We start from the raw sequence: 26,500 nt of genomic DNA, 5'->3' as shown, positions 1-26,500 counted from the left end.
AGAGCAAGAATTAGATGCTTTCAGAAAGGCAAGGCAGAGCTTAGTGTCCACTTCTGGGTTGGTTGCCCTCAATACCTATTAGAGCTGAAGATCCCACACATGCCATGAATGAACCATTCTTCCTCACAACACTTCTGACACCAAATGTATGGTGTCTTCTCGACACTACTTCTCCAACTCTCTGATGCTAGCTTGGTGTCTACAGTTCAGTTCAGTTCCGACACCATCTACCTGGGCTGAGCATCAGATCCCACAAGTTAAGGGCTCAGTCCCACAGCACTGTCCCCACTTCAGATAACAGTTGCAAGTCCCAGGCTGTCACTGGTACTCCTGACTGGCCAGCTATAAATCCAAGAGGTTCCCACAACCCCCTCCTTAGGGCCAGTAGTTTGCTAGAATGACTCCTGAATGACTCAGGAAAGTGCTTTACTTACTATCACCAGTTTATTATCAAGGATACAACTCAGGACCAGCCAATGGAAAAGATACATAGGGTGAGATATGAGGGGAGAGGGAGCAGAGTCTCCATGCCTTCTCTGCACACACCACCCTCCCAGCACATCCATGTGTTCAACAACCCAGAAGCTCTCAGAATCCCGTCTCTTAGGGGGTTTTATGGGTGTTTCCTCGCATAGGCATGACTGAGTAAGTCATTGGCCATTAGTGATTAACTCAACCCCCAGCACCTTTCGCCTCCCCTGAAGTCTGCAGTAGCGGGGGCTGAAAGTTCCAACCATCTAATCATGACTTGGTCTTTCCGGTGATCAGCTCCCATCCTGAAGCCATCTAGGGGCCTCCAGCCGTAAGTCATCTTATCAGCACACAGAAAACTCTCGTCACTCCAGAGATTCCGAGGGTTTAGAAGATGTGTGCCGGGAACTATGGGCAAAGACCAGATATTTATTTTCAGTTATATCACACCACACCATCCTAGGTATATCCCAGGCAGCAGCGTATATGCTTGGTAAATACGGGTTCTTTGACCTTGGAAGTCATCACCTTCCATTGCTCAAGGCAGTAACTGAAGATCATCCTGGGCTTCTCCTTCTCTCTCATTGCCCCGTGTAAGACTCAGTAAATCTGTCTCCTTAGTATCTTTCAAATCCATTCATCTCTATCCGTCCCTACCATCTTGGCCCTCGTTCATTCTCACCTGGCTTGTGGCCGTGGGTTCCTAACTGGTCCCCCTCCCTCTGAGTCTGACCACCTCTGTATGTCCTCCTTTAGGGCCTTTTAGACAGTTCTATCTAAAACTCAAATCTGACCATGTCACTCTTCTGTTAAAAACCCTTGCTCAGCTCTCCTTTGCTCTCAGGATAACGTTTGTATGTGGACTGGGCAGAGACTCTGGGAAAGCCGAGAGCTCATGGGTCATTTAAAGGGACAGCTGCCACCCTGCTCTCAGCTCCAGCTGCTTGTTGCCAAGCAGTTTTGCCAGATATTTTGGTTTTCAAGACTGTCAGGACATCTGGATTGGCATAAATGTTGGCAACTATTTCAACTTTTTAAAAATATAGTGCAGGCTAAGCCATACAATTAAAATGCATGTATTTTATGGTATGCAAATCATGTCTTAATAAAATTGATTAAATAATAAAAACACATTGTACGAGCATAACAAAACAGCCAACCTCTCCTCCCCCACACCAAATAAAAACAAAATGCATGCTAAACAAAATACTTAGGCAGCCTTTTCCCCTCCATCACCTCACGGAAATCATTGAGGTTCCCAGAATGCCTTGCTTTAGGCCACCTCTAACGCTTTATACACAGGCTATACCAATATTGGGGATGTTCTTGTCCCGCTCTCTATCTGCTAATTCACACTGGGCCTTCAGATGATAACCACTTTCTGGAGGTGCTCTCTGATTTCCTCCAAACCTGGGCTCCCAAGGAACTTACCATGCTTCTTATAATTGTCCACGTTCTCTCCTAGCTGTTCTATTCAACTGGGAGCCCTTGAAGCCAGGGATAATGTCCCATTTCTCCCTGAATCCCCAGGGACAGGCAAAATGTCTGATTCACTGCCAGCCCTCCATAAATGATTTTGTATTTTAAATGAATGAATATGTCCTAATATACAAACTGCTCAAAGACTGGTGAGTTATACACTCCCCAACTCCTCCTAACAGAAATACTTTTCGTATCATAATTATCTGTATGCCTGGACAGCAAGCTCCTTACGGCCAGAATATTTTATTTATCATCTCACCATCCAAAATTCTAGCCCAGTGCCCTGAAGAGGGATGGAACTCGACAGACACTGCTGAATGTCTGTTCATTAAGTAAGGACTGACATACATTTCAGATAATATCAGTCCCCTAATTACGATGAAAAGAGACACTGTTATTTAAAATAAATTAATATTTTGGTGGTATGCTGCTAAATATTCTTACTAGACTATTAAGCAAGATGCCCCATTGCCTACTGAACCACAAACAGATGCACCTGGTTATAAAAGGACGCTCTTGTTTTGCATTTACGTGTCCCTATGTGTACGTCTAAGAACTAGCACTTCCGTATTGGTGCAGCCTAGAAACAATATGAGAATGTAAATGAATGAGGAACCGTGTGATCTTCCTTGACAGATGTTTAATACAGAAGAAAGAAAATGTCTGCGGATTCACAGAGTCACAGTACATGGGGTCCCAGGTCCAGAGCCCTTTGCTGTTTTCTCCATAAATGGAGGCACCAAGGCAAAGCAGCTTCTCCAACAAGTAAGTTCACTGAACCTGTAGCTAATAAACAGTTCTCCTTTGAGGGGAATCTCTATGCACAGGTTAACATCTCGCTCAAAATTTTACAACAGACTTAAAGTCAGAGAAAGCAGCTTGTGTCAGATTTCATAGATTATCAAACAGAAGCTACTACCAAGTGGTTTGGGGGGCTTTGTTTCTTAAATCAGTCCGTCCATGAACTTTGGTGTCTACTATCACAAAGCACTGTTGGGGTTTTGGAGACGTTATAAAATATGATGATGTAAAGTAAGAAAACATTTCCACGGACCACCCATAAAAAGTAGCATATTACTGTCACCCTACGTGAGTAATCACAGGGCTATAAAGCAGGACTGGGGAGGGAGTGACGCTGGCCCTGTCATGGAGCTAACAGTGTCGACTGACCTGCTCCTGGAAGCTTCGTGCCCTGAATTATTGCTGTAGTCGTAGCTGCCTTGCCCCACACAATCCACAGCCCAGCATCGACCATAGACCAAGGGCTGGGGTAAGAGGAGCAGAGTCTTCTTGAGAATCTTCTGCTCCCCCACCCCATCCCCAGTTCATTCTGCTTCTCCAAGTGAGATGCAGCAGTGCCAAGTGCTGACTCTGGTCCTTGCATCATTGTTGGGGGCCAGTGGGGGGGGGAATGCCTAAAGAGAAGAATGTTTGCTCAATCTAAGCCAGATGGTAGCATCCTTCTCTGGTCACTCACTTCAAGTTTAGCCTCTGTCGGTAACCTGGACAAAAGAAAAAAGTGTGAAAGAAAACATCAGTAAGAGAAACTATCATGATGGCTAGTGTTTATAAGTTCTCCTACTGTGTCTGGATTATGCTTTAGAATCAATCAGTGCCTCAATCATAAAATGAAACAAAATTAAGAGGTTGTGACTCTGGACTTCCCTGGTGGCACAGTGGTTAAGAATCCACCTGCCAATGCAGGGGACACGGGTTCGAGCCCTGGTCCGGGAAGATCCCGCATGCTGCAGAGCAACTAAGCCCGTGCGCCACAACTACTGAGCCCACGTGCCTAGAACCCGTGCTCCGCAACAAGAGAAGCCACTGCAGTGAGAAGCCAGCGCACCGCAACCAAGAGTAGCCCCCGCTCACAACTAGAGAAAGCCTGCGCGCAGCAACGCATCCAAAAGACCCAAGGCAGCCAAAAGAGTTTACTGAAAGGGGGATTCCCAGGAACTTAGATGAGATTAGCAGATGATTGAGTATTTCCAAAAGGAGAATGGGAGATTATCTTGGTAAAAGCTGGACTAGGTTCTTTGCCCTCGGTCCTGTGTTGCAAGATTACAAAGAGCTAAGTTCACAGATTGAAAAACCTAAAGTTTTTAATTCAGTAAGAGCTCTCATTCCAGCAGTGGGAAAAATAGTTACACCGTCTGGGGATTATGAATAAATTGTGTCATTGCCCAGAATGAATATAAACAATCCTTTCTGGACGTAAGAGCCCTTAGATCTTCCAAAAAGAAGTATGCAGCGGTGCAGGGCCTTAGATCTTCCAAAAAGAATTAAGCAGCGGTGCAGGGCCTTAGATCTTCCAAAAAGAATTAAGCAGCGGTGCAGGGCCTTAGATCTTCCAAAAAGAATTAAGCAGCGGTGCAGGGCCTTAGATCTTCCAAAAAGAATTAAGCAGCGGTGCAGGGCCTTAGATCTTCCAAAAAGAATTAAGCAGCGGTGCAGGGCCTTAGATCTTCCAAAAAGAATTAAGCAGCGGTGCAGGGCCTTAGATCTTCCAAAAAGAATTAAGCAGCGGTGCAGGGCCTTAGATCTTCCAAAAAGAATTAAGCAGCGGTGCAGGGCCTTAGATCTTCCAAAAAGAATTAAGCAGCGGTGCAGGGCCTTAGATCTTCCAAAAAGAATTAAGCAGCGGTGCAGGGCCTTAGATCTTCCAAAAAGAATTAAGCAGCGGTGCAGGGCCTTAGATCTTCCAAAAAGAATTAAGCAGCGGTGCAGGGCCTTAGATCTTCCAAAAAGAATTAAGCAGCGGTGCAGGGCCTTAGATCTTCCAAAAAGAATTAAGCAGCGGTGCAGGGCCTTAGATCTTCCAAAAAGAATTAAGCAGCGGTGCAGGGCCTTAGATCTTCCAAAAAGAATTAAGCAGCGGTGCAGGGCCTTAGATCTTCCAAAAAGAATTAAGCAGCGGTGCAGGGCCTTAGATCTTCCAAAAAGAATTAAGCAGCGGTGCAGGGCCTTAGATCTTCCAAAAAGAATTAAGCAGCGGTGCAGGGCCTTAGATCTTCCAAAAAGAATTAAGCAGCGGTGCAGGGCCTTAGATCTTCCAAAAAGAATTAAGCAGCGGTGCAGGGCCTTAGATCTTCCAAAAAGAATTAAGCAGCGGTGCAGGGCCTTAGATCTTCCAAAAAGAATTAAGCAGCGGTGCAGGGCCTTAGATCTTCCAAAAAGAATTAAGCAGCGGTGCAGGGCCTTAGATCTTCCAAAAAGAATTAAGCAGCGGTGCAGGGCCTTAGATCTTCCAAAAAGAATTAAGCAGCGGTGCAGGGCCTTAGATCTTCCAAAAAGAATTAAGCAGCGGTGCAGGGCCTTAGATCTTCCAAAAAGAATTAAGCAGCGGTGCAGGGCCTTAGATCTTCCAAAAAGAATTAAGCAGCGGTGCAGGGCCTTAGATCTTCCAAAAAGAATTAAGCAGCGGTGCAGGGCCTTAGATCTTCCAAAAAGAATTAAGCAGCGGTGCAGGGCCTTAGATCTTCCAAAAAGAATTAAGCAGCGGTGCAGGGCCTTAGATCTTCCAAAAAGAATTAAGCAGCGGTGCAGGGCCTTAGATCTTCCAAAAAGAATTAAGCAGCGGTGCAGGGCCTTAGATCTTCCAAAAAGAATTAAGCAGCGGTGCAGGGCCTTAGATCTTCCAAAAAGAATTAAGCAGCGGTGCAGGGCCTTAGATCTTCCAAAAAGAATTAAGCAGCGGTGCAGGGCCTTAGATCTTCCAAAAAGAATTAAGCAGCGGTGCAGGGCCTTAGATCTTCCAAAAAGAAGTAAGCAGCGGTGCGGGTCGGTTCCACTTATAAATTGTACATGTAACCTATCCGAAGCCCATGAAATTAGACTTGTTTTTTTGCCCACTCTCCAGAGGTGTGCCTGAATTTGCCTTTGTTTTTTCGTTAGAGTCTGACCATTGATCAAGACACCAAACCTATTGCCACAGACTACTTTTTAATGGAAGAAAAATATTTTATATCTAAAGAAAAGAATGAATGTAGGAAACAACCGTTCCAGAGAGCCATTGGTCCAGAAGAAGAGATCATGCAGATTTTAAGCAGCTGGTTTCCCGAAGAGGGATACGTTGGCAGGATTGTCTTGAAAACCCAGCAGGAAGTAAGTGTGTCCTGGGGCAGCCTACATTGTAGCAGCTCATATGTAACTCACCACCTCACCAAAAGCCGCCTGCCTCAAATTCAGAATTTCTTATCATGGCAACTTGCTTTATAGTCTTCTTGAGTAAGTGTGGAGAATTGATTTTATTCTTCTGTGCATATTCAGAATGTTAACTCTAAGTTACAGAAATGCGGTCTAAAAATCATCCCTTAGGAAACAAAGGGAGAAAGTACTGAAGGATTCCTTAAGCATGTCATCAGTGGTGCGTCCAGTGTTTTATCTGTTTACGTGAAATCATGGTTATGAGGGTCACAGTAGTATGTAATGGAAGGCCTGTAGGCATTTTGCATTTGGGGGTTTGTTGCCTGTTCAAGTTTTAGCTAACAAAATGTTTTGTGCTAATATGTGAAATAACAGTGTTTCTTTGAAAATATTCCATAACTTTACACAAAGTAAGAATAACCTCTCAGCTTTGGTCCGAATTTGTAACGATATTCCCATGATCATTCTCATAACGGAAACAATACGACTGCCCATCAACTCCAGATTCTTGGGCTCCTGATGGGGTTTGCTGATGGAACACATTTTTTTTTTTTAATAAATTGATAGGAGCCCACTAACTTACTTCGATTTTTAAAAAATGACATACAAGATCATTACACAATCATACCTCATGATAAGTCGATAATGAAGCAGTTGAATCAATTCAACAATTCGATTAAACAAATATTTATTGAGCACCTAAAATGTGCCAAGCCCTGTTCTAGGCACATGATCTGCCTCTTTGGGGCATGTAATAGAGCTGGGCTGGTAAAACACCCATTGCGGGTCCATGCCTGCTGGGACACAGTAGAGATGATAAGGAGCCCATTTTCAACATCAGGTGTTACTTTTTCACTCTCTACCTAGCTATGAACGTGGCCTGCAGCATCCACAGAACTCCAGCATCTCCTCTGGGAACCAGAGCCACTGCCTTCCCTCCTAACATTGCCTTAGATGATAAAAGGACACTTGCTTTAAGCAAAGAAACGTACTTGTCTCCCTAGCGTCCTGTCCCCGTCAGACATACCAATTACTAAGACGGAGGAAAAGCAATTCTAATAATAATAGCTTTATGAGAAAATAGAGGGCTTAGCTGGATTTTTGAAGCCATCTTTAATTTCTCTCTAAATTTTTTTCCTATTTCTAATTGTCTTTGTCACATGTAAAAAAGTATCCTAGAAATGACAATTTCAGTGAAGAAGTGAGTTTGTTAAACCGTATCTTTGCATCATGACTTACAGCATTTAATGCCCTCAAGCACCCACTAGTTTGAATGATCTCATGATGTAATGGAAACCATTCTACACAAAGAAAACAGGTTCAGAGAAGTTAGATCACGCCAGGGTGAGAAGGAGACAGCACTCAAGTCTTACTGCTTCCAGGTCAGTGTTCTTTCCACTACCCTGTGCTGGCCAGGCTGGAGTTGCATCAGTCTCCGTGGCTTCTCCCACACGCACCGTGGGAGGTGGTGAGCAGGAGGAAACGTGGGCAGCCTGCTGAGTGTTGCCGTGGAACTTCATCACATGGTTGGAAGGACCAGGAGTAAGGGGTGCCCCATATGCAACTTAAAATGTATATGACAGGTCTTCCCTGGTGGCGCAGTGGTTGAGAGCCCGCCTGCCGATGCAGGGGACACGGGTTCGTGCCCCGGTCCGGGAGGATCCCACGTGCCGCAGAGCGGCTGGGCCCGTGAGCCATGGCCGCTGAGCCTGCGCGTCCGGAGCCTGTGCTCCGCGACGGGAGAGGCCACGACAGTGAGAGGCCCGCGTACCGCAAAAAAAAAAAAAAAAATGTGTATGACAGCAGGCAATAGAGACATCGGGAACGAATGTTTACTAACGGCTGGGGAGCAGAAGCATTTTGAAAAAAGGAGGATTAGAGGGGAAGCATTTTCTGATGAGCACAGTACAGCCAGTTCTCCTTCATATGCCTCTGCTGGGAGGAGTTTCGAAATGACTAAAGTACGCCTCAAAAGATAACATATTTCATGTATCTAGGCTTACCGGCTGCACAGCGACACACAGTACAAATTTACTGATTGACGAAATGAATTCAGCGTGCATCGAATGCAAGCGGACACTGGCATAGCTGATAGATTTGGGCTATAAGTATCTCCATTTAGTTACTTTGTGGGACTAGTAACATAAGCAGTTTGCCCATGAAGCTGCAGTCTGTTACCTCTGGTCTTACCTGCCTGCCTTGTATGATTTTCTTGTCTTCTGGGCTCTCAAGCTGTTAGGTATCTTCCTATGGTCAATATGCTGTCCTCTGACACCTGTTGGATTTGAAGTCAGACAAACCTGGCTCTGACACAAATTAGATGGATGACCTTCAATGGCTCATCTGAATTCTGTAAACCTCTATGCCCTAATTTGTAAAATCTACGAGAGGAACTACCCTGCTTGACTCAAAAAGATTATCATGAGACTCATGCCAAACATGTAGACAACATGTAGAGAAATGCTTAGTAGACTGTAAAGGAACACGCAAATGAAGGTTATTGTTATGGTCATAATCTGTGGCTTCTAATGTGGCTGAAAACGGCTTAAACATTGATAAGCCCTGAGTAAAGCTCTAAGGAGTGCTCTTAGAAATAATTCCCAGTGCATGGTCATTGGGATATTTTATGTGGCAACTTAGAACTCTTTTGTTTTTTGTCTTGCTTACTTACATCCTAGCTTTCAGAACCCTGAGATTATAAATTATGTCATGTGAATTAGCACCCAACCCCACTCCCCGATTGGTTAAATATATTATAATCAATGCAATGACATATTATGCAAAATCTTTAGGAACTGACATGAAATGATGATCACAGTCTTTTTTTTTAATAATCTTATTTATTCTCTCCTTGTTTATTTCTTTATTTATTTATGGCTATGTTAGGTCTTCGTTTCTGTGCGAGGGCTTTCTCTAGTTGCAGCAAGTGGGGGCCACTCTTCATCGCGGTGCGCGGGCCTCTCACTATCGCGGTCTCTCTTGTTGCGGAGCACAGGCTCCAGACGCGCAGGCTCAGTAATTGTGGCTCACGGGCCCAGTTGCTCCGTGGCATGTGGGATCTTCCCAGACCAGGGCTCAAACCCGTGTCTCCTGCATTGGCAGGCAGATTCTCAACCACTGCGGCACCAGGGAAGCCCTCACAGTCTTTCAAGTGGAGAGAAAAAAGGAGTTGTAGAATAACATAGGTACTAGAGTACAGTCTCATTTTATGTAATAAAAATAGACAATGGCTCTCTCCCCTTCACGCATAATATGATGAATGGGGTCAAAACAGTTCAGTTGTGTGAATTCTAGGGACCACGACTGCAAGCTTAATGAAATGACTGGGGCGAGGCTGTGTGCCTGGTTGGTGAGAAGCCCCAGGAGCCAGTCCTTTCGGGTCCCGGCTACAGTTTGGCGCCACCTGGTGACAGCTGTCCATTTTGACTTTAAAATCAGTGGGGACTGTTCTAGGTCCTGGGGCTGGCTGGACTTTCCAGGACAACGACAGTGGTTCTTGGAGTCTTCTGGTTAGGCAGCACCATTTCTGTGGCCTGATCTGAGACTAAGCTAGAATGCTGAGGACTGGAGGGCCTTCCTGCCACATCCTCACTTCCTGAGATGGGGTTCCCTACTGCTCACTTGCCTTGCCTCCCCCTTGCGGAAGACAGCTTTACATAACCTCATTTGACGGGGGCCATTTGACGATCACATTATATCTAAATTCACATAATTCCAGGGTTTCTTTGTATATATTTATTCACATATACAAAAATACATTTGTATATCCATAGCAGATGGTTAAAAGGATATGCAACCTAATAACAGTGGGCTTTTTTGTGGAGAATGAGATGGGAGAGGTGGAAGAGAAAAAGAAAAAAGGTAGAAATGGGAAGTTTGCCTTTTTATTGATATATTTCCTTACCGCTTAAAAATTTTTTAAAAGATACATATGTCTATAGATATATCTGTGTATGTAATATATAATTATATATGTAAAATTCACTGAAAGCCAGCCCACCAAAAGCCATCTAACCTGATGACCAGTTCTCATAATTATTGAGAATTTTGTCGATATTCCTTTCGATGTGACTTACTTCCAGTCATTGTTTTAGCCTTTCCACTGTGGGTTTTGTTCATCCAGCCTGCCTGAATGCCGATTTTGCATGTTTCACGTTTCAGATGTCTAGCATTTCTTAAGTGCTCAAGGTCTGTGGGGGAATGTGTAGATTTCTCTTAAATGTATTTATTGTGCTCTTATTTGGCTTTTAGTAATTGGCAAAATGGCATATTGTCTTTTTACAAAGTTATCTCTAGCTGATTTGGACTCAAAATCCACAGCTAATAGGAGCAGATCTACTGGCTTGTTCTGGACCAAACCTTACCAGCGTGTCAACATCAGCAGAAACTTACAGTATTTTCCTCCTCTAAGAAGAGATGTAAATCCTTTTAGAATAGTTTATGAAATAGTAACTAGCGTATGGAATATAAAGCTAAGAAGTTTCCACGTTACCAAGATCCATGTCAAATTTTTGCTAGGCTTTTCCTTCCTTATTCTACATCATCTACTCCGACTTTTCTTCTTTTTTAACATAGAACCTGGAAGAGAAGAGCATCGTTCAAGATGACAAGGAGATGATCCTGAGCTCAGAGGAGGAGAGTTTCTTTGTCCAAGTGCATGACGTTTCTCCCGAGCAACCGCGAACAGTCATCAAGGCGCCCCGCGTCAGCACTGCACAGGACGTCATTCAGCAGGTGAAGGCCTCCCCTTCCTCACCTCAGTCCTGTCCTCAGTGTGAACTATTGGGACAAATCAGATTTCAGCTCCCTTTGTGAATGAGGTTTTAGAACAAAGGGGACCTGACAAGGGAGAGTGTGCCTCTTAAGGCTGGGAAATACTGATTCCTTCAACGATACTTGCCCAGTATCTACTGTGAGTCAGGCTCTCTCTGAAGCCTCAATAATGGATCTAGAAGGTGGCTCTGCAGAGCGGGAACGTCATCATCCCAGAAAGGCCTAAGCCAATACTTAATGGCCATCTCTCAGGGATCCTTCAGAGGACATGCAGGAGGCCTCCTCTGACCCTCTCCCCTCCTCTGGTCATGCTTCTCTGTGTACATGGCTTCAGAGAACTGTTTCCTTCTTTTGAAGCCCTGTTATGGTTTGCGTTTATTAAACACTCACTTGAGAAATACGTCATCATCCCAGAAAGGCCTAAGCCAATACTTAATGGCCATCTCTCAGGGATCCTTCAGAGGACATGCAGGAGGCCTCCTCTGACCCTCTCCCCTCCTCTGGTCATGCTTCTCTGTGTACATGGCTTCAGAGAACTCTGTTTCCTTCTTTTGAAGCCCTGTTATGGTTTGCATTTATTAAACACTCACTTGAGAAGATAGCATAACAGTTACCAGACTCTAGATCAGATTGCTCCAGGTGCAAATCCCAGCTCTACTTCTTACTAGCTCTGAGAGCTTGGACAAGTTATTGAACCATCTGTGCCTTAGTTACACTGGTGTGCCGGTAAACTGGCTCGCTTCAAAAAAAAAAAAAAAAAGGCCCTGATTTTGTAGCATTTGCCAGTTTCTATCTTGTAAATCCTCCCACCACATCTGATTCCAGTGGACTCCAGCACAACACCATGTGCTAAGCTACCATGCAGATAACATGGAGATAGTACATTAGCACTTTCCTTATAGAGTTATTGTGAAGATTAAGTAAATATATGTAAAGCACATTCGCCTATTACAACACCTAGCACATGGCAAACACTACTTAAGTGCTATTTGCTATTCTTATTGCATGATAGTTTGGTTAATATTAGCCTCTTTAATAGACCTTGAACTCCCCAAACTATATACAGTATCTGGGACATAGTAAGCCCTCACTAAACAGGTGATGAGTGAATAAATGCATAAATGAAAGATAATCTTGTACTAAATGAGAAGTGAGACCAGGTAAGTTCTAACATCTAAGACTCTGAGATGAAGAGGGAGCCTCGTGGAACAAAGAGGCTCCCGAGGGTCAAGATTCTGTCCCTCACTGTCTGCATGACCTTCCATCTCTACCAGCTTTGGTGGATGCAGAAAATCCAGTTCAAGTCCTTTTTCTGTTACTTACTAGCTGTGCATCCACTGGAATCTGCCTGACCTCTGTATGCTTAAACTTCCTTGTCTGAAAAGTGGGCAGAGTAACACCTAAATCATGGACGGTTGTGAAGCTAAATGAGGCAATGTGGGAAAGTTCCTATAAGCTAGCTACAACTACGAAAATGTATAATGAGAAGTGGGATGACATGATCTGAAAGACCCCCTCCATCTCTTAAAGTCTGGTATTTTCCCAACTCAAAGTCTCTTCTACAGTGAAGCAGGTGTTGGAGATAGTGTGTCTTTATTCAGTTGACCATAACTTGTCTTTCAGACCTTATGCAAAGCCAAATATTCCTATAGCATCTTGAGCAACCCGAACCCAGGTGATTATGTGCTTTTGGAAGAGGTGGTGAAAGACACTGCCAACAGGAAGTCTTCTACCCCGAAGTCCTCCCAGCGTGTCCTTTTGGATCAGGAGTGTGTTTTTCAAGCTCAAAGCAGGTGGAAAGGTGCAGGAAAATTCATCCTTAAGCTAAAGGAACAAGTGCAGGTAAAGTGCAAGGCTATTTTTCTCTCTTCACAAATTATTTGATATTCATAACTACAGTGTAATCAAATTCAGGAGCTAGTGAAATCTAGGAGAAAGTTCCCGAGTCAAGGAAATTAGTCGGAAGAATGTTGTTTGGCTGTTTTCACTGTGTGGAAAGAAATGTCTTCCCCTCTGAGCTTCCACAGTCCTGAGAGGGGAGTCCCTCAGCCCTGCTTTCCAAAGCTCTACTTACTAGAAAGGGAACAGGAAAGGGCTTTTTCTGATAGTGTCATGTGATTGGGGACCCTGGCTTTTAACCTAATACCAATGGAAGATTCTCGTTTTCCACAGGCATCCCGAGAAGACAAAAGAAAAGGCATCTCTTTTGCAAGCGAACTCAAGAAGCTCACCAAGTCGACTAAACAGCCCCGAGGACTCACATCACCTTCTCAGGTCCCGGCCTCCGAAAATGTCCAAAACAAGGAGGAGAAATCTGTGGGCGGCTTGTCCTCCAGTGACACGACAGACTATCGACAGTGAGCAAGGGTAGCACGTTTTACCCAGGTATTCTGAGTCATTGCACTGTTCTGAAACGGGGGGGTCAACTTACACTACTTTGTAAGACACAGTCTGTACACTGTCGTTTGTCTTTTCCAAGAGGAGGATGTCCCTGAGGCAGGTAGGAATGGTACCCTGAAGGAAAAGGGCTCTGAAGACACACATCACTTCAGCACTGATAATTTTAGATCTCCTTATTTTGTAGATAACTAAAGGCCCCAAGAGGACAACAAACTTGCCCAAACTACAACAGCCTTATTTCATCAGACACAGAACTGTCTTAATTACTGGTAACTCACATGAACATTCTTGAAGGGCTGCTATGGGCCACTCAGCTTTTATTCCTTTGGATTTCTAGTTTGATGTTCTTCTAATTTAGGTCTGATTTACTCTCAACAACCTCAACTTCTGCCTCAATTAAAAAATGAACATCTGGCATCCAGGATGTAATGATTAAAAAGAAAGCAAAATGACATAACAGCCTGCGGTAAATCATGCCTTTGGTTGCCAGCTTACCGCTTGGTATTCACATACAGAGTAAATTTCGTTCTATCTTAAAACAGACTATTTATATGGAACCTGAATTTAAAAAAAAAGAAAAAGCATGTGAGGAAACCAAACACAGATTTCTTCTTTTCACTTAGTTTCTTAATGAACCCAAGTGATTATTAACGCCCACCTTTCACCTGCTCCGTCACAGTTCTAAGATTTAAAATTCTCAAGAGACCACCTGCACAGTGAAGGCATTGTTACTTATACTACAGAGCTGCATCATCTGTCTTCATCACAATCAGATATTTGTAGAAGGCTCATAATTAAAGAATTTATTAATATCTCTTGACAGGGCCAAATTTGACTTACAACAGCCCCAAAGAAGGCTGATACATTGAGCCAATGTTTAAGGAGCAACTCCTAACACAATTGGTGCCCCGTATACACTTACACAGAAAGCTCTTTCAAAACAGCCGAGGCCGAATACAGGAAACTGCCTCCCCAGAACTTCGGCACAGCCCGTTATCTTGGGTTAGGGCTTTTTAGGTTCTGTAAGCAGAGACTCATCAGGAAGATTCCACATCACATAGCATCAGGGGATAGTGAATATGCAGAGAATAGTGAAGCCCCGGGCTGTTCCAGACTCTGAGACGGCTCAGCGCCCATTTTCTGTTGCGGTACCTCTGGTATCCCATTTTTAAAGTTCAGACTCACTTCCTTTCCTGCCACAGTGTCATGGAGACAGGCAGTGTCTCCGAAAGCCCAGTGAGCTTTAGGACTAAGTACCATGCTAAGCCTCTCCAACTCTGGGAAAGTGACAGTGGTAGTGGGTGTGTGAGCACACAATAAAGACAGTGATCAAAATTTCAAATATTGTTTTCCACATCAAGACCCTAGCATCAAATAAACCACAGGTGTGATAATGCTATGCACACCTCTCTATTATAACCTCCGTAATGAGAGTGAGATTACACTCTGTGCATAAAGAGCCCTCAGTGTGCCAGAAGAGTAATAAGTACGTGAGAATACAACTCCACTAGAAATTTGACTTTAAAATAATGTGCCTGCTATAATGAGCACTACTAGTTGCTTATATTTTAGGAGAGTAGGGAGGGTGGTGGTGATTTAGACGATTGCCTTTGGACTCAATTTTCCTATAGTAAGCAGATATTCAGAATCAGTCAGTTGACCTCACATCTTTCACTAAACTTGGGGAAGCTCTTTAAAAATAGCCATTGAGGGACTTCCCTGGTGGTCCAGTGGCTAAGACTCCGCACTCCCAATGCAGGGGGCCCAGGTTCAATACCTGGTCAGGGAACTAGATCCCGCATGCCACAACTAAGAAATGAATGCCGCAACTAAAAGATCCCGCAGACTGCAACTGAAGATCCTGCACACGGCAACAAAGATCCCTGTGCTGCAACTAAGACCCAGCGCAGACAAATAAATAAATAGATAAATATTTTTAATTAAAAAATAAAATAAAAATAGCCATTGATATAATAGTAATAGCCATTGGTGCATCTATGGGAATATAGATCCCATGTTATTAATTTTACAAATGGTGTTTCGAAGAAAGCATTTGTGAAAAAAGAAGGGCCTTTCTGTATATGCTCGTAAGAAAAAAGTTTAATATTTTTATTGCTTTCTGAGTGATATATTTCATGTTATTTGTTCTGAAATATTCACCTCTAAAGTTTCAAGTTACCTCCTAATAATAATCTAAGAATTTCTAAACAAATAATTAACTTACTCAACTAGTTGACAGAAGTCCACCTTTTTTTTTTTTTTAAAGCTGAACAGTTTAATTATGGTTTTTTTAAAAAAAAATCTTTCTAAAGAATGTGATGTTCCAGGGCAGAAACAGCCTAGTGTTCCACCTCCCAGGAACACCATGTTCTACCACTGTGAGTTTATAGGAAATAGTCTCTCCCCCAAACCCAGTCACCAGAGCTTGGGTTTCTGTTGGTTGAACAACCTTAAACCTTGCTACACTATGAACATTTCTGCTCCTTCACTTTAAAGAGACTAACAAGCCTATGTATACAATTTTACAGGTGAAGATCTCTGGGCAAGAAGTTATAAAGTCAAGAATGAACATGATGGAAACAAATATAACTTCCTTATTTTCATTAGACTTAAACTGGAAATTGATGATTTCTGAACTTGCGATATGAGGTCCACACTGAGGTCAAGCAAGATGGCACAGGGCTGGCTACCAACCAGTTTCCTGATGAAGCAAAGAAGCCCAGCAGACTGCCACTTTACATGTGTCAACAGTTGGAAAAACCATTGCTAACCTTGCAATAATTGACTTAGAACAAGGGTCAACAAACTTTGTAAAGGGCGAGACAGCAAATATTTTAGGCCTTATGGGCCATATGGTCTCCACTGCAATGACTCAACTCAGCTGTAGTGCAAAAGCAGCCATAGACAATACATACGTGAATGAATGTGGCTGTGATCCAAGAAAACTATATAAAGACACTGAAATTGTAATTTCATACAATTTTCCCATGTAATAAATATTCCTCTTTTGATTTTTTAAAATCATTTAAAAATGTAAAAACTATTCTTAGTTCAAGAGCCATACGAAACCAGGTGGCAGGCTGGATTTGGCCCAAGGGCCATAGTTTGCTGACCTGACTTAGAAGACTGGGAACAAGATGCAGAGGTATGAAAACAAGCAGGCTAGTTTAGTCATACATTTTATGGCTGAGAATTGGAAGATTCTGGGCATTGCAAGTGTAAATATGTCCTATAAGATTCATTAAAAATTAATTCAATTTAGTTTCTATATTGTGTACCATTGTGAATTCTGTAGTATTTCTTTTTAGCTACAGAATGATGTTGGGTTTTTTTACGTTCATTGCTTATATATTCACAGACTTTTGGTTTCCATAAAATGAAGTTAGAATAGCGTATATCTACTGAGTTGTGACATCTTAACAAGAAACTTAACCATGTGTTTAAAGCAAAAGTAGATTGTTGGTGTTTATTTATTTTACTAGGTTTGTACTGACATTGTACCTATATATTTATTATACATAGCTTTCTTGATATTGCTTGCAGATTAGAAGAGTTAGTGATTCTATCTCACTATTTGAAGACAAATCTCCTAAAAAGAAAATGTATGCTCTGAATATCTGAAACAGGCCAGAATTTCATGTAACTTGCCATGTAATGTAAATTATTTTAAAAACCTTGCTGTATAAAACTATCATGTACATGTAGAGGATTCTTCTTATTCTTGGCATGAAGCAAATTATGATTTTTAAAATGAAAGGTGTTCCTCTAAGTAAAATCCAAATTTTATCTTTCTATTGACATTAAAATTTAAGATGTTTTTCTTCAAATTATAAAACACACTAAAAATCCTAACCTTTGCTTTGAGAAGTTTTTCACCATAAAAATGAATAAAACAATCCCCAAGTTCTTTGCATACGCTAACAGAAGTGTTAGAAACACACAGCCCAGCTTTCATGTTACTGGAAGTTCTGACTGAGTCAAAGCTTTAATGCTAGAAGAGCCACGTTTGCTTGTCAACAGAATTCAGGCTATTCCAGTTTGATGTCATTTGTACGGTGCTACAGGTTTCTTTTTAAATCAAATAATCAGTCTACAACAAATGTGCAATGCTGCCTCATTTTTTAAAGTATTCCAGAAACCGTAATCAAGTTTCTCTAAACTAAGAGGCATTTCTTCCACTGGTTGGGCTTACTGTGTCATAAAAATTGGGTTACTGGTCTAACTGGCAAGAGTCAAGATGAAAACTGTGCAGAGTAGCGAGATGGAAAGCAAGACTGGTCTCACTAGGTTTATCACTTGGCCTTCACTCTAAGCCCTGCAGCGCCCCACCCCATGGCCCTTAGCACAAAATCTGAAACTTACCTTGAGACTGCAAGGGAGACTAGGTTTAGCAAGTGAGTGAACCCAACCTCCGGCCTATGTTGCAACCCAACTTGATGGCTCATTTTGAGGTGAAAGGACATACTCTGCTGTATTTGAGTCTTGGGGACTTTAGGGGGGACTACTCTACTATTACAGCTAACCAGCACAACCTGGTGTTTGCCAAAAGTAGGAAATTTTGATTTAGAGCGTCTCTGAATTATACAGTTATATTACTATAGCAAATGTAAGAAATTATCCCAATTAGAATGCATCTAAAATAGTCACCCACACTATACCCATTACTACTTCATACTTTCCATACCATTAAAAATTTGGGTAGCAAACCTTTATCAGTAAAGTCCATGTGGAAAAGAATCTAAATAATACAAGCTGGCTGAAACCCCCACCAAGTGGGAGAAATGAAGGGTATGGTGCCCACAAGCACGCAAACCCCAGACCGGTTGGAACCAGAAGGTTGATGATGGTGACTCCCACTTACGTCACCATCAACCAATCAGAATGTCCATGAGCTGATGGCGCCCTCTTTGAACCATTACTATAAAACTCCTCACTACCCGCTCTAGGTCGGGACACACAGTTTTGAGGGCATTAGCCCCCTGTGGCCCCCTTTGCCTGGCAAAGCAAGAAGCTGTTCTTTTCTACTTCACCCAATAAACAAACAAACAAATATGCAAGCTGTATTTACTACAAGATTTTGAAAAAAAGTATTTTTAAATGCTTCACTAAAAACAGAAAGGAGCATGAATTCTGTTAGGTGGCGCCACTTTTAAGATTATGATAGCTGGCAAGAAAAGATTAGAATAAGAATCCAATGTGATGTGTGATGCTGGAAAAAACAGATTAACTTCCTCTCAGTCACCTCCTCTGTAATTGTTTCGCAAACTAACGTGAGATTATATAAGGGTGTGAAGGAGTTGAGAATAAGTCTGAGGATAAATCTGCAGGAAGTAACATTTGTGCAGAAAGTGCCTTCTTAAAGGAACGTCTCTTTTCGTGTCATCCTTACCAAGTAAAAGTTATTTATAAATTCTCTAGCTGGGGAGAAATATGGAGTCTAGACTCAACAAAAGTGAGTCAAAAGTCAAATTTACTTTCACACAAAAGTCTCCCATCTTGATGGCTCTGGAGACACTGGAGGCTCACTAATGAAAGCAGCCCTCCCCTATGGCTCCGTATGTGCTTTTTTTTTAAACACATCTTCCCCTTCCTCTGTTCTCTCCCTTTCTAGTATCTCTGTAGACCTCTCCTCTTCTGCCAGACACCCGAAGGCCTTGCTTAATTCTGAAAAGTAATCAGAGCTTGCGTACTGGCCTGGTAAAACTGAATTAACTAAACCACAAAGCTCCACAACTCTGCTCCCATGCCAGTAAGGAGGATCTTCCTGGCTGGTGTCTGATCTTGAACTTGGCATAGTGAGAGGCAGCCTACACGGAAAGAGCTCTCTAGCAGGCTGCCTCAAACACTTTTAGTTGCTTCTCTTAAATCAGCAGCAAGGCAAGAAGAGGAGAATACCTGGACCCTCCAAAAAGTTGTTAGAAAAGGAGACTGCCTCTTACACAAAGCCCAAACTTGAGTCAACATGATACAGTACATTGTTAACAATTTATATGTTCTCTGCCATTTCTTCCTATCAACTTCCTAAATGCAGTCCTTGCATGATGGCTAAGGATTCTGACAGGAATACCTGAGTGTTTTTGAAATACTGAATCTCCATGATTACCAAGCTGTTCGTACACATCTCTCAGATCCAAAACATACTATGCTCAAGTCTGCCATCCAGCAGGCCTCTGAAACCTTCCCTATTTCAGATGATACAGGTCTCTGAACTCTGAAACAACTCACTCTGACACTGAATTGGGTAATGTTGTGTTCAAAAAAATGTGTGAATGCTCTGACTCAACATGCAAGGGCATGGAAGACTGAGGCTCCGTCCTATGCCTGTTATTACCCGACTTCACTTTTAAGTGCCTAGCACAGTGCTAAGCACATAGTAGGTGCTCAATATTTATCTAGTTAAAAAAATAGACATTGAGGCTGTAGTTTATTATAGCCTCAGGGTGTATGTTATTATTAATGACTATAATATTTAGTTCTGAAAATGAAACTCATCAGTACAAGGCTACAGAAGTTAGTGCACAAATGTTTCATCCTCAAATTCGTATAGGATATTCAAATACAAGATGTATAATTTTATGGTCCCACTGTGATTCGCTTATGTGTAACAAGGTTAAAAGCATAATACAAGTGTGAAATAGTTGATGAATTTTTATTTTAAAATTGATTTTTCATTTAAAGTATAGTTTTTGCTGCCAACGTGAAATATAAATGTATTTGTATATGTTTGGAAAATAAATGATTTGTGACATGTACTGGTCACTTGTGCTCCAATGGCAAAAGACCCCTTGGTCATCTAAACAAATATTCATAACATTCCTGAACTTTAATATCTAAAAAGTGCATTAAAAGCAAGTATTTATATAATGAACCACACATCTCTCACCATTAAATAATCAAGCCTAAAAAAATTGATCTTAAAAACACTTTTTAAAACCACATATAATATGCTAAAAGATTAACATGCGTCATTAAGCTGATATTCCCCACTCTGCTGGAATGATAAAGGAACTTTCTATTTTCATTTACTTCATGAGAAAAAAAAGAACTTTAAGCACTACCCTAGGCCAAAATATTTGGCTTCTACAGCTTTGAAGAAATAGATCTACTTAGTTGGACTGCTGTGCATTTTTTAAAATGCTCACTAGAAAGCAGAAAAATGCAGCTGTTTTATTCAGCTATTCACAGTAGAGGAGATATTTATAACCTGGTCATTAAAACACTTATTTCATAAGCCATTCCTAGAATATGGCAATAGCTGTCACATAAAATACTGCTTTTTAATTATATTCATAAGAATAGGCATTTCATCTGTTAAAAAAAAAATGAAGGGAGAAAAAAAAAAAGCCCCTCGCTGGGTACCCTTTATCCTTAAAACAGAATGGTAAAGAAAGTCTCAGACTTGGTTTTTTCCACCATCACCCTCCAGAGCATGTCAGAAAATGCGACGAACTTCAAAGAGACTAGAATCACACTCAAACTTTCTTTGAAAGTAGCCATGATGAGCATTCTTTTTCACAAATGCCAAATTAGGTTACTTCTTGAAGCATATCGTCCAGTAAGAGCCAAAGAACCTGGTATCCAATTGCAAGCTATTTTTTCTTTTCTCAAAAATTTTCATAAAAATATATACACTCAAATGTAGAATGTTTCTCACTTCCATCATGGTGGTACAATAAAAAAAACACTTATTTCGTTATTAAAAAGTATTTGGTTATAAAGAGTAACTGAATGGTAGAAAGCAATCTCATGGTCTTGATTTTCCTGTGCATATTTTCAGAATTGGGGCAGAACCCTGTGCCACACAAAGGATAATTCTTCCTCCTCAAGAGAAGGTCCTAAATTAACAATATATCTTTATGTGCATCTGCACAAACACACAAATATACAACAAAAGTCCCCTGACTTTTCACTTTTCTATTACCGTACTGATGCTTCCAAATATTTGGTGAAATCCAGAGGCGACTGAGTAGCAACTTCACTACAATGTCTTTTGATTAGTTGACTTATCTCTTCACTTAAAAATGAATCCCCTTGTAAAACTTTATCCTGAAAAAATATTACAAGTATGAGTTAAAAGTTTGCTTATGCCATAAGCAAAAGCCAAACCGTGAGCAAAGTTAAAAATGGCAACAGCTGACACCAAATTAACACATGAAAAATAACGACAGGTGCTGGGTCAGGTCTTGGACATAGCAGCCATATCCTACATTGAATGAAACAGTCTCCTGACTGTCTCTATAGAATTCCAACCCCAGAAATCTATCCTACCATCAACTCCTAGCACGAAACAAGCAAGTTGAAATCAGGTATTAAGAGACATATTAATTTAGTTTTTATTTCATCCTTTAAAAAAAATAATGAAAAGTGTCACATACCTTCCTTTTGGAATTTGAAGATTCAACAGGAGGATTGAATGTCATTGCTGCCATGCTATAAGCCTCAAAAAGTTCTGCAGGAGATCTATAATCACAAATATAAGAAAAGTAAAGACACCACCATATCTGTGTAACTTGAGAATATTTAGATTGTACCCACAGAATTAGACTGTACACAGAGAAAACAATTAGATTGTACTCATTATTCTAAACTTAGATATAACATAATCCTGCTTTCGTTTTGGTTTCTTTTTTCTCATTAAAATCTTCGTTGTCCCCGTTTTATTTTCTTCCAGTTTTATTCAGATATAATTGACATACAGCACTGTGTAAGTTTAAGGTGTACAGCATGATCTGACTTGCATACATCATGAAATGAATTACCACAATAAGTTTAGTGAACCTCCATCATCTCACATAGATACAAAATTAGTGAAATAGAAAAAAAATTTTTCCTTCTGATGAGAACTCAAGATTTATTCACTTAACTTTCATATATAACATACAATAGTTTAATTATATTTATCATGTTGTACATTACATCCCTAGTACTTATTTATCCTATAATTGGAGGTTTGTACTTTTTGACTGCCTTCATCCAATTCCCCCTTCTGGTAGCCACAAACCTGATCTCTTTTTCTATGAGTTTGTTTGTTTTTCAAGTAAAATTGACCTACAACTGTTAGTTCCTGTTACACAACATAGTGATGATTTGATATTTCTATACATTTCAAAATGATCACCACGATAAGTCTACTTACCACTTGTCATCATACAAAGATATTGTATAATTATTGACTATATATCCCACACTGTACATTTCATACCTGTGACATTTTGCAACTGGGAGTTTGTACCTCTTAATCTTCCGCACCTATTTCTCTCCTCCTCCTAACCCCCTCCCCTCTGGCACCAGCTGTTTGTTCTCTGTATTTATGGCTCCGTTTCTGTTTTGTTTGTTCATTCGTTTTGTTTTTTAGAGTGAAATCATACAGTATTTGTCTTTCTCTGACTTATTTGACTTAGCATAATCCCCTCTAGGTCCATCCATGTTGTTGCAAATGGCAAGCTTTAATTCTTTCTTTCATGGCTGAGTAATATTCCATTGTGTGTATATATACCTCATCTTCTTTATCCATTCATCTATTGGTGGGCATTTAGGTTGCTTCCATATCTTGGCTATTGTAAATAATGTGGCAATGAACATAAGAACGCATATATCTTTTCTAATTATTGTTTTTGTTTTCTTTGGAAACCAACAAAACACACTTATATAAAATAAATCCTGAATCCCCATGTTATGACATCATTATCCAACTAAATCCACCTCAGAGAGGTCTGGTATACATTTAGAAATATAGGTCTGGACAAAAAGGCTGAGCAAAAAGCCCTCAAGCTCAGTATGATCAAATCCCAACTCAACCAGTTATGTGAACGATATGCAACTAAGTGTAAGTTAGTCATGAGAGCATAGGCATGGAGTCACCTTCCACGGATTTCAATCAGCTCAACCCTGCAGCTGTTTGTCTGGATTGAAAGCAAGGAGAGGCCAATCAGGACAGAATAAATGTCTATACCCATGCATGTAAATGAATCCTTAATGATCTGAGATTGGTTCATATTCTCCAAAGGAGATTGGCAAGGGATGCAATCAGGCTCATATCCCAAGCTCCACTCCCCAGGGGAAGCCCATCAAGAGTCTCCCTTCTCAAGCCTTTGGGATAATCCATTCAACTTCCTCCAGAAAAGGAAACCTCTGGCATAAATGAGGCAAATGGTGAAGATCTCTGACAAAAACATAACCAGAAAAGGACTGTGAAGAAGTGACAAAGAATCATTTTCTCCTTTTCCTTTTGAAAAACAAAGCCAGGGTACAGGTGGGAAGTATGAAGGATGAAAGAAGTAAATGGCCATTTTACTATTTAATAAGAGCAAAGGTTATCTCTATCCTACCCAGAAGGAAAAGGGTTTATAGGAAATTACAATATATGTCTCATTTAGAGAGGGATACATCTGACTACTGCCTTGTAAAAATATAGACCTGTTTCGTCAAACCTCTCAGTATTTCAAGAGAAGCTGGAAATGATTTTTGGCGAATTCTTCCAATATTTAAAAGATACCAACCAATTAGATTCTTGTTCAAACTCTGAAGAGGCCAGAAAATCTTGCCTACAGGTCACTTGTCTGTGATCTCTGATTTAAAGAAACCAGTGGGCTTGCAAAGGAAGGGAAAAATCTGCAACAAAATATTAATTTTGAGTGATGGGAATATTACAAGGGTGTCATACCATTTTCTCTTCTTTTCTGTATAACTGAAGTATTTCCTAGTTGACTTTGTGGGGGGAAAAAACAATAATTACTACTGTTTCAACTTCTCTGTACGAATTTTTTTCAGATCAAAAAGTTGTGGGAAAAGAAACTTCTTTTAGAAGGACGCTTTTCCCCATCTGGAAGCGTGTAAGGTGAATGCTGGAAGTGCCAGTCCAAACTCTCACAGGTCGGGGGCACTGAACAGAGATGGCTATGAGGGCCAAGGAGAGAAACTGCTCCCTTCTGGGTGGCAGTGTTCAAAGCACTTCTTTTCTCTCCCTCCTCACTTCTCCCTTTCTTGTCCTAGCAGAACCATTTGGAGGGGGAAAAAAAAAAGGTTCTGTGGATGGACTCACGGACCTTCACATAAAGCAAATATGGCATCATCTTATTAAATGCTGAACCTAAGTAATGAGCATATGGGGATTCACTATTCTTTCTACTTACCTGTATGTGTGAAACGTTTTATGACCAAAAAAAAAAAAAAAGGTTAAGTAATTACTCGAAACAAACTAACAAAATCACAGTCAGCAATGTTTTCTCTTTGGAATAATTCAGGAATATGAAGTGGACCAAGTCCAGATAACCAACCAGCACTTTACATTTTGAAATCTATTACTTTGTAAAACAGACTTCTCATAGTCAAAACAGCTATCAACTGAAATTTGCAGTTCTATAATAAGGCAATGCTAATACTACCTTCGGCTCAACTCTGGTTTGAGTGCTTCCGAGCCTTCGGAAGGGGCTCCAGCGATGAGGTGAGCTGCAAATCTTTGCACTATAGGATGGTAATGTCGCTGAAGGGGAAACAGGACAACCATATTTTGCACAGGCCAATGTTTTATAAGACAGTAGCTATACTTTAATAAACATTAATTTTTTTAAAAACCACATATGCATATGTAGTTCATTACAACCACATACCTACAGAAAAAAAACAGTATCTTTGCTCACAAGATTCCAACACAAATCTGTCTGATGACCAAGTTCACTGAAGTAGCTTAGTCTTGCTTTTACAGTATGAAAAGAAAAATCAAAAGGCAATTTCTCTTTCAGAGTGAAAAAAGTTAGTTTACAACAGGTTTCCTAAAACATATTTCCACTATAATGCTGCTGCTGTCCGCACTGTAGGATCACAACGTAGGTGAAACCCTCTTGAAACTGGCGGGCCGCAGGCCTCTGGAAGTCCCCCTGAATAAGACCCAATACAAATGTGCCTGATAACGTATCTTCTATTCTGAATAGTGTCAGGGAGTGACTTCAAGAAATCTCACCCCACAATACTGAAATCACTTTCTGCTTCCTTAGAAAATGCATCTCAACATCTTAATAATAAGAGCAAAGTGAAATGTACAGTATTTAGACAGGAATTCTATGAAAGGCAGTCCCAGAACAAAATATGTTAAGTTCTCTGGCAATTATAACTACTTGGGGGAAAACCTGAAAAAGCCCTCACAAAAAGGGGAGGGGGGGCCTCTTACCCTCAGTGCATGCAATTCCCAAAGAGCAGTGTTCTGAGCATTGCAGTACTCAGGTTCATCCAGCTCAGGAAGGAAAACTCCACTACCCTGAGATTCATTGTCAAACAACAGATCTGTTTTGGGGAAAGTCTGCAAAAATGTCACATAAAAAGAAGGATTAATTAAAGTAATATTATTAATTTTAAGAATGTTATTGGATTCTGTACTTTTACATAATTTGATTTTACAGTTACATAAGAGCTATAAGCACATGCACTTTATACCTAGTTTTAATTTTTGCAATTTAAGGTTATTCCACAAGAGAACAAAAGAATATTAGCTTGCTTTGAAAAGAATTAATTTTATCTTGCAAAAGAAAACAGATATTCTTTCATTCAGCAACCCCACTTTGAGGAATCTTTCCTATAGAAATAATTACATCAGATACACTTATAAGAATATTCCCTATAGCATCATTTATAATAGCAAAAAAGGAAACATCTTACATCCATCAAAAGAAAAATGTAAAGTGTAAAAGCCAGACTGCCTAAATTTAAATCCCATCTCTGCCACTTACTAGCAGTGTCATTTTAGACAAGTTTCTTAGTCTCTCTGGACCTCGGTTTTCCCCATCTATAAAATGGGAACAATAATAGAAGCTACTTCACAGAGTTGTTATGAAAACTGAGTTAATTTTTGTAAAGCATTGTAACAGTGGAATTCACACAGTAAGAACTATGTATTTGTTAAACCAATAATCATTAAAGAGACCAAGTAGCTGTATTTGTACTGACACAAAACGTGTTCATCACCATTAAGTGTTAAAAAAGAGTTGTAGAACAATATTGTATATCATAATCCCCTCTCCATTAAAAAAGAAAAAAGTTTTGTTGTTCGTGTGTGTTTAGTGTACACATTTAGAAATGAATTTGTTTAAGTTTTCTGGAAGGATACCCACCAAATCGTAAAAATGGAGAGTGTCAGTAGGGGTGGAGTGCTTTCCTTTTGTAATTTTATGTACTTCTTTTATCACCTTAACTTGTTACAAGTGTGAATTACTTTTATAATTAAAATAATAATGTA

At 40.7% G+C, this 26,500-nt stretch overlaps 2 protein-coding genes across 4 annotated transcripts in view; one reads left to right on the top strand and one right to left on the bottom strand.

Moving 5' to 3' along the window:
- The window catches only part of PLCE1 (phospholipase C epsilon 1), a 275,881-nt gene extending 257,723 nt beyond the window's left edge, over positions 1-18,158 (top strand). Inside the window, exons 27-32 of one of the 2 annotated variants that reach the window (XM_024739518.1) lie at positions 2,590-2,718; positions 5,848-6,057; positions 10,675-10,833; positions 12,496-12,714; positions 13,045-13,257; positions 15,801-18,158. In XM_024739518.1, the coding sequence (XP_024595286.1) occupies positions 2,590-2,718; positions 5,848-6,057; positions 10,675-10,833; positions 12,496-12,714; positions 13,045-13,233 (906 nt within the window). In that variant the 3' untranslated portion in view covers positions 13,234-13,257; positions 15,801-18,158. Of the gene's footprint in view, positions 1-2,589; positions 2,719-5,847; positions 6,058-10,674; positions 10,834-12,495; positions 12,715-13,044; positions 15,039-15,800 lie in introns of those variants that run through there. The other variant, XM_024739519.1, reaches the window with a different exon arrangement.
- NOC3L (NOC3 like DNA replication regulator) overlaps positions 2,577-26,500 on the bottom strand; it is a 47,374-nt gene continuing 23,450 nt past the window's right edge. The window contains exons 18-22 of one of the 2 annotated variants that reach the window (XM_024739521.1): positions 25,439-25,567; positions 24,657-24,754; positions 21,648-21,732; positions 21,194-21,318; positions 2,577-3,455 (exon numbers count right to left, since the gene is read on the bottom strand). In XM_024739521.1, the coding sequence (XP_024595289.1) occupies positions 3,389-3,455; positions 21,194-21,318; positions 21,648-21,732; positions 24,657-24,754; positions 25,439-25,567 (504 nt within the window). In that variant the 3' untranslated portion in view covers positions 2,577-3,388. Of the gene's footprint in view, positions 3,456-20,969; positions 21,319-21,647; positions 21,733-24,656; positions 24,755-25,438; positions 25,568-26,500 lie in introns of those variants that run through there. The other variant, XM_024739520.1, reaches the window with a different exon arrangement.

Source organism: Neophocaena asiaeorientalis, unplaced genomic scaffold (assembly GCF_003031525.2).
Source record: "Neophocaena asiaeorientalis asiaeorientalis breed wild unplaced genomic scaffold, Neophocaena_asiaeorientalis_V1.1 scaffold597, whole genome shotgun sequence".
In the NCBI taxonomy this organism is placed as follows: Eukaryota; Metazoa; Chordata; class Mammalia; order Artiodactyla; family Phocoenidae; genus Neophocaena; species Neophocaena asiaeorientalis.
This window is presented reverse-complemented; position numbering and strand designations above follow the sequence as displayed.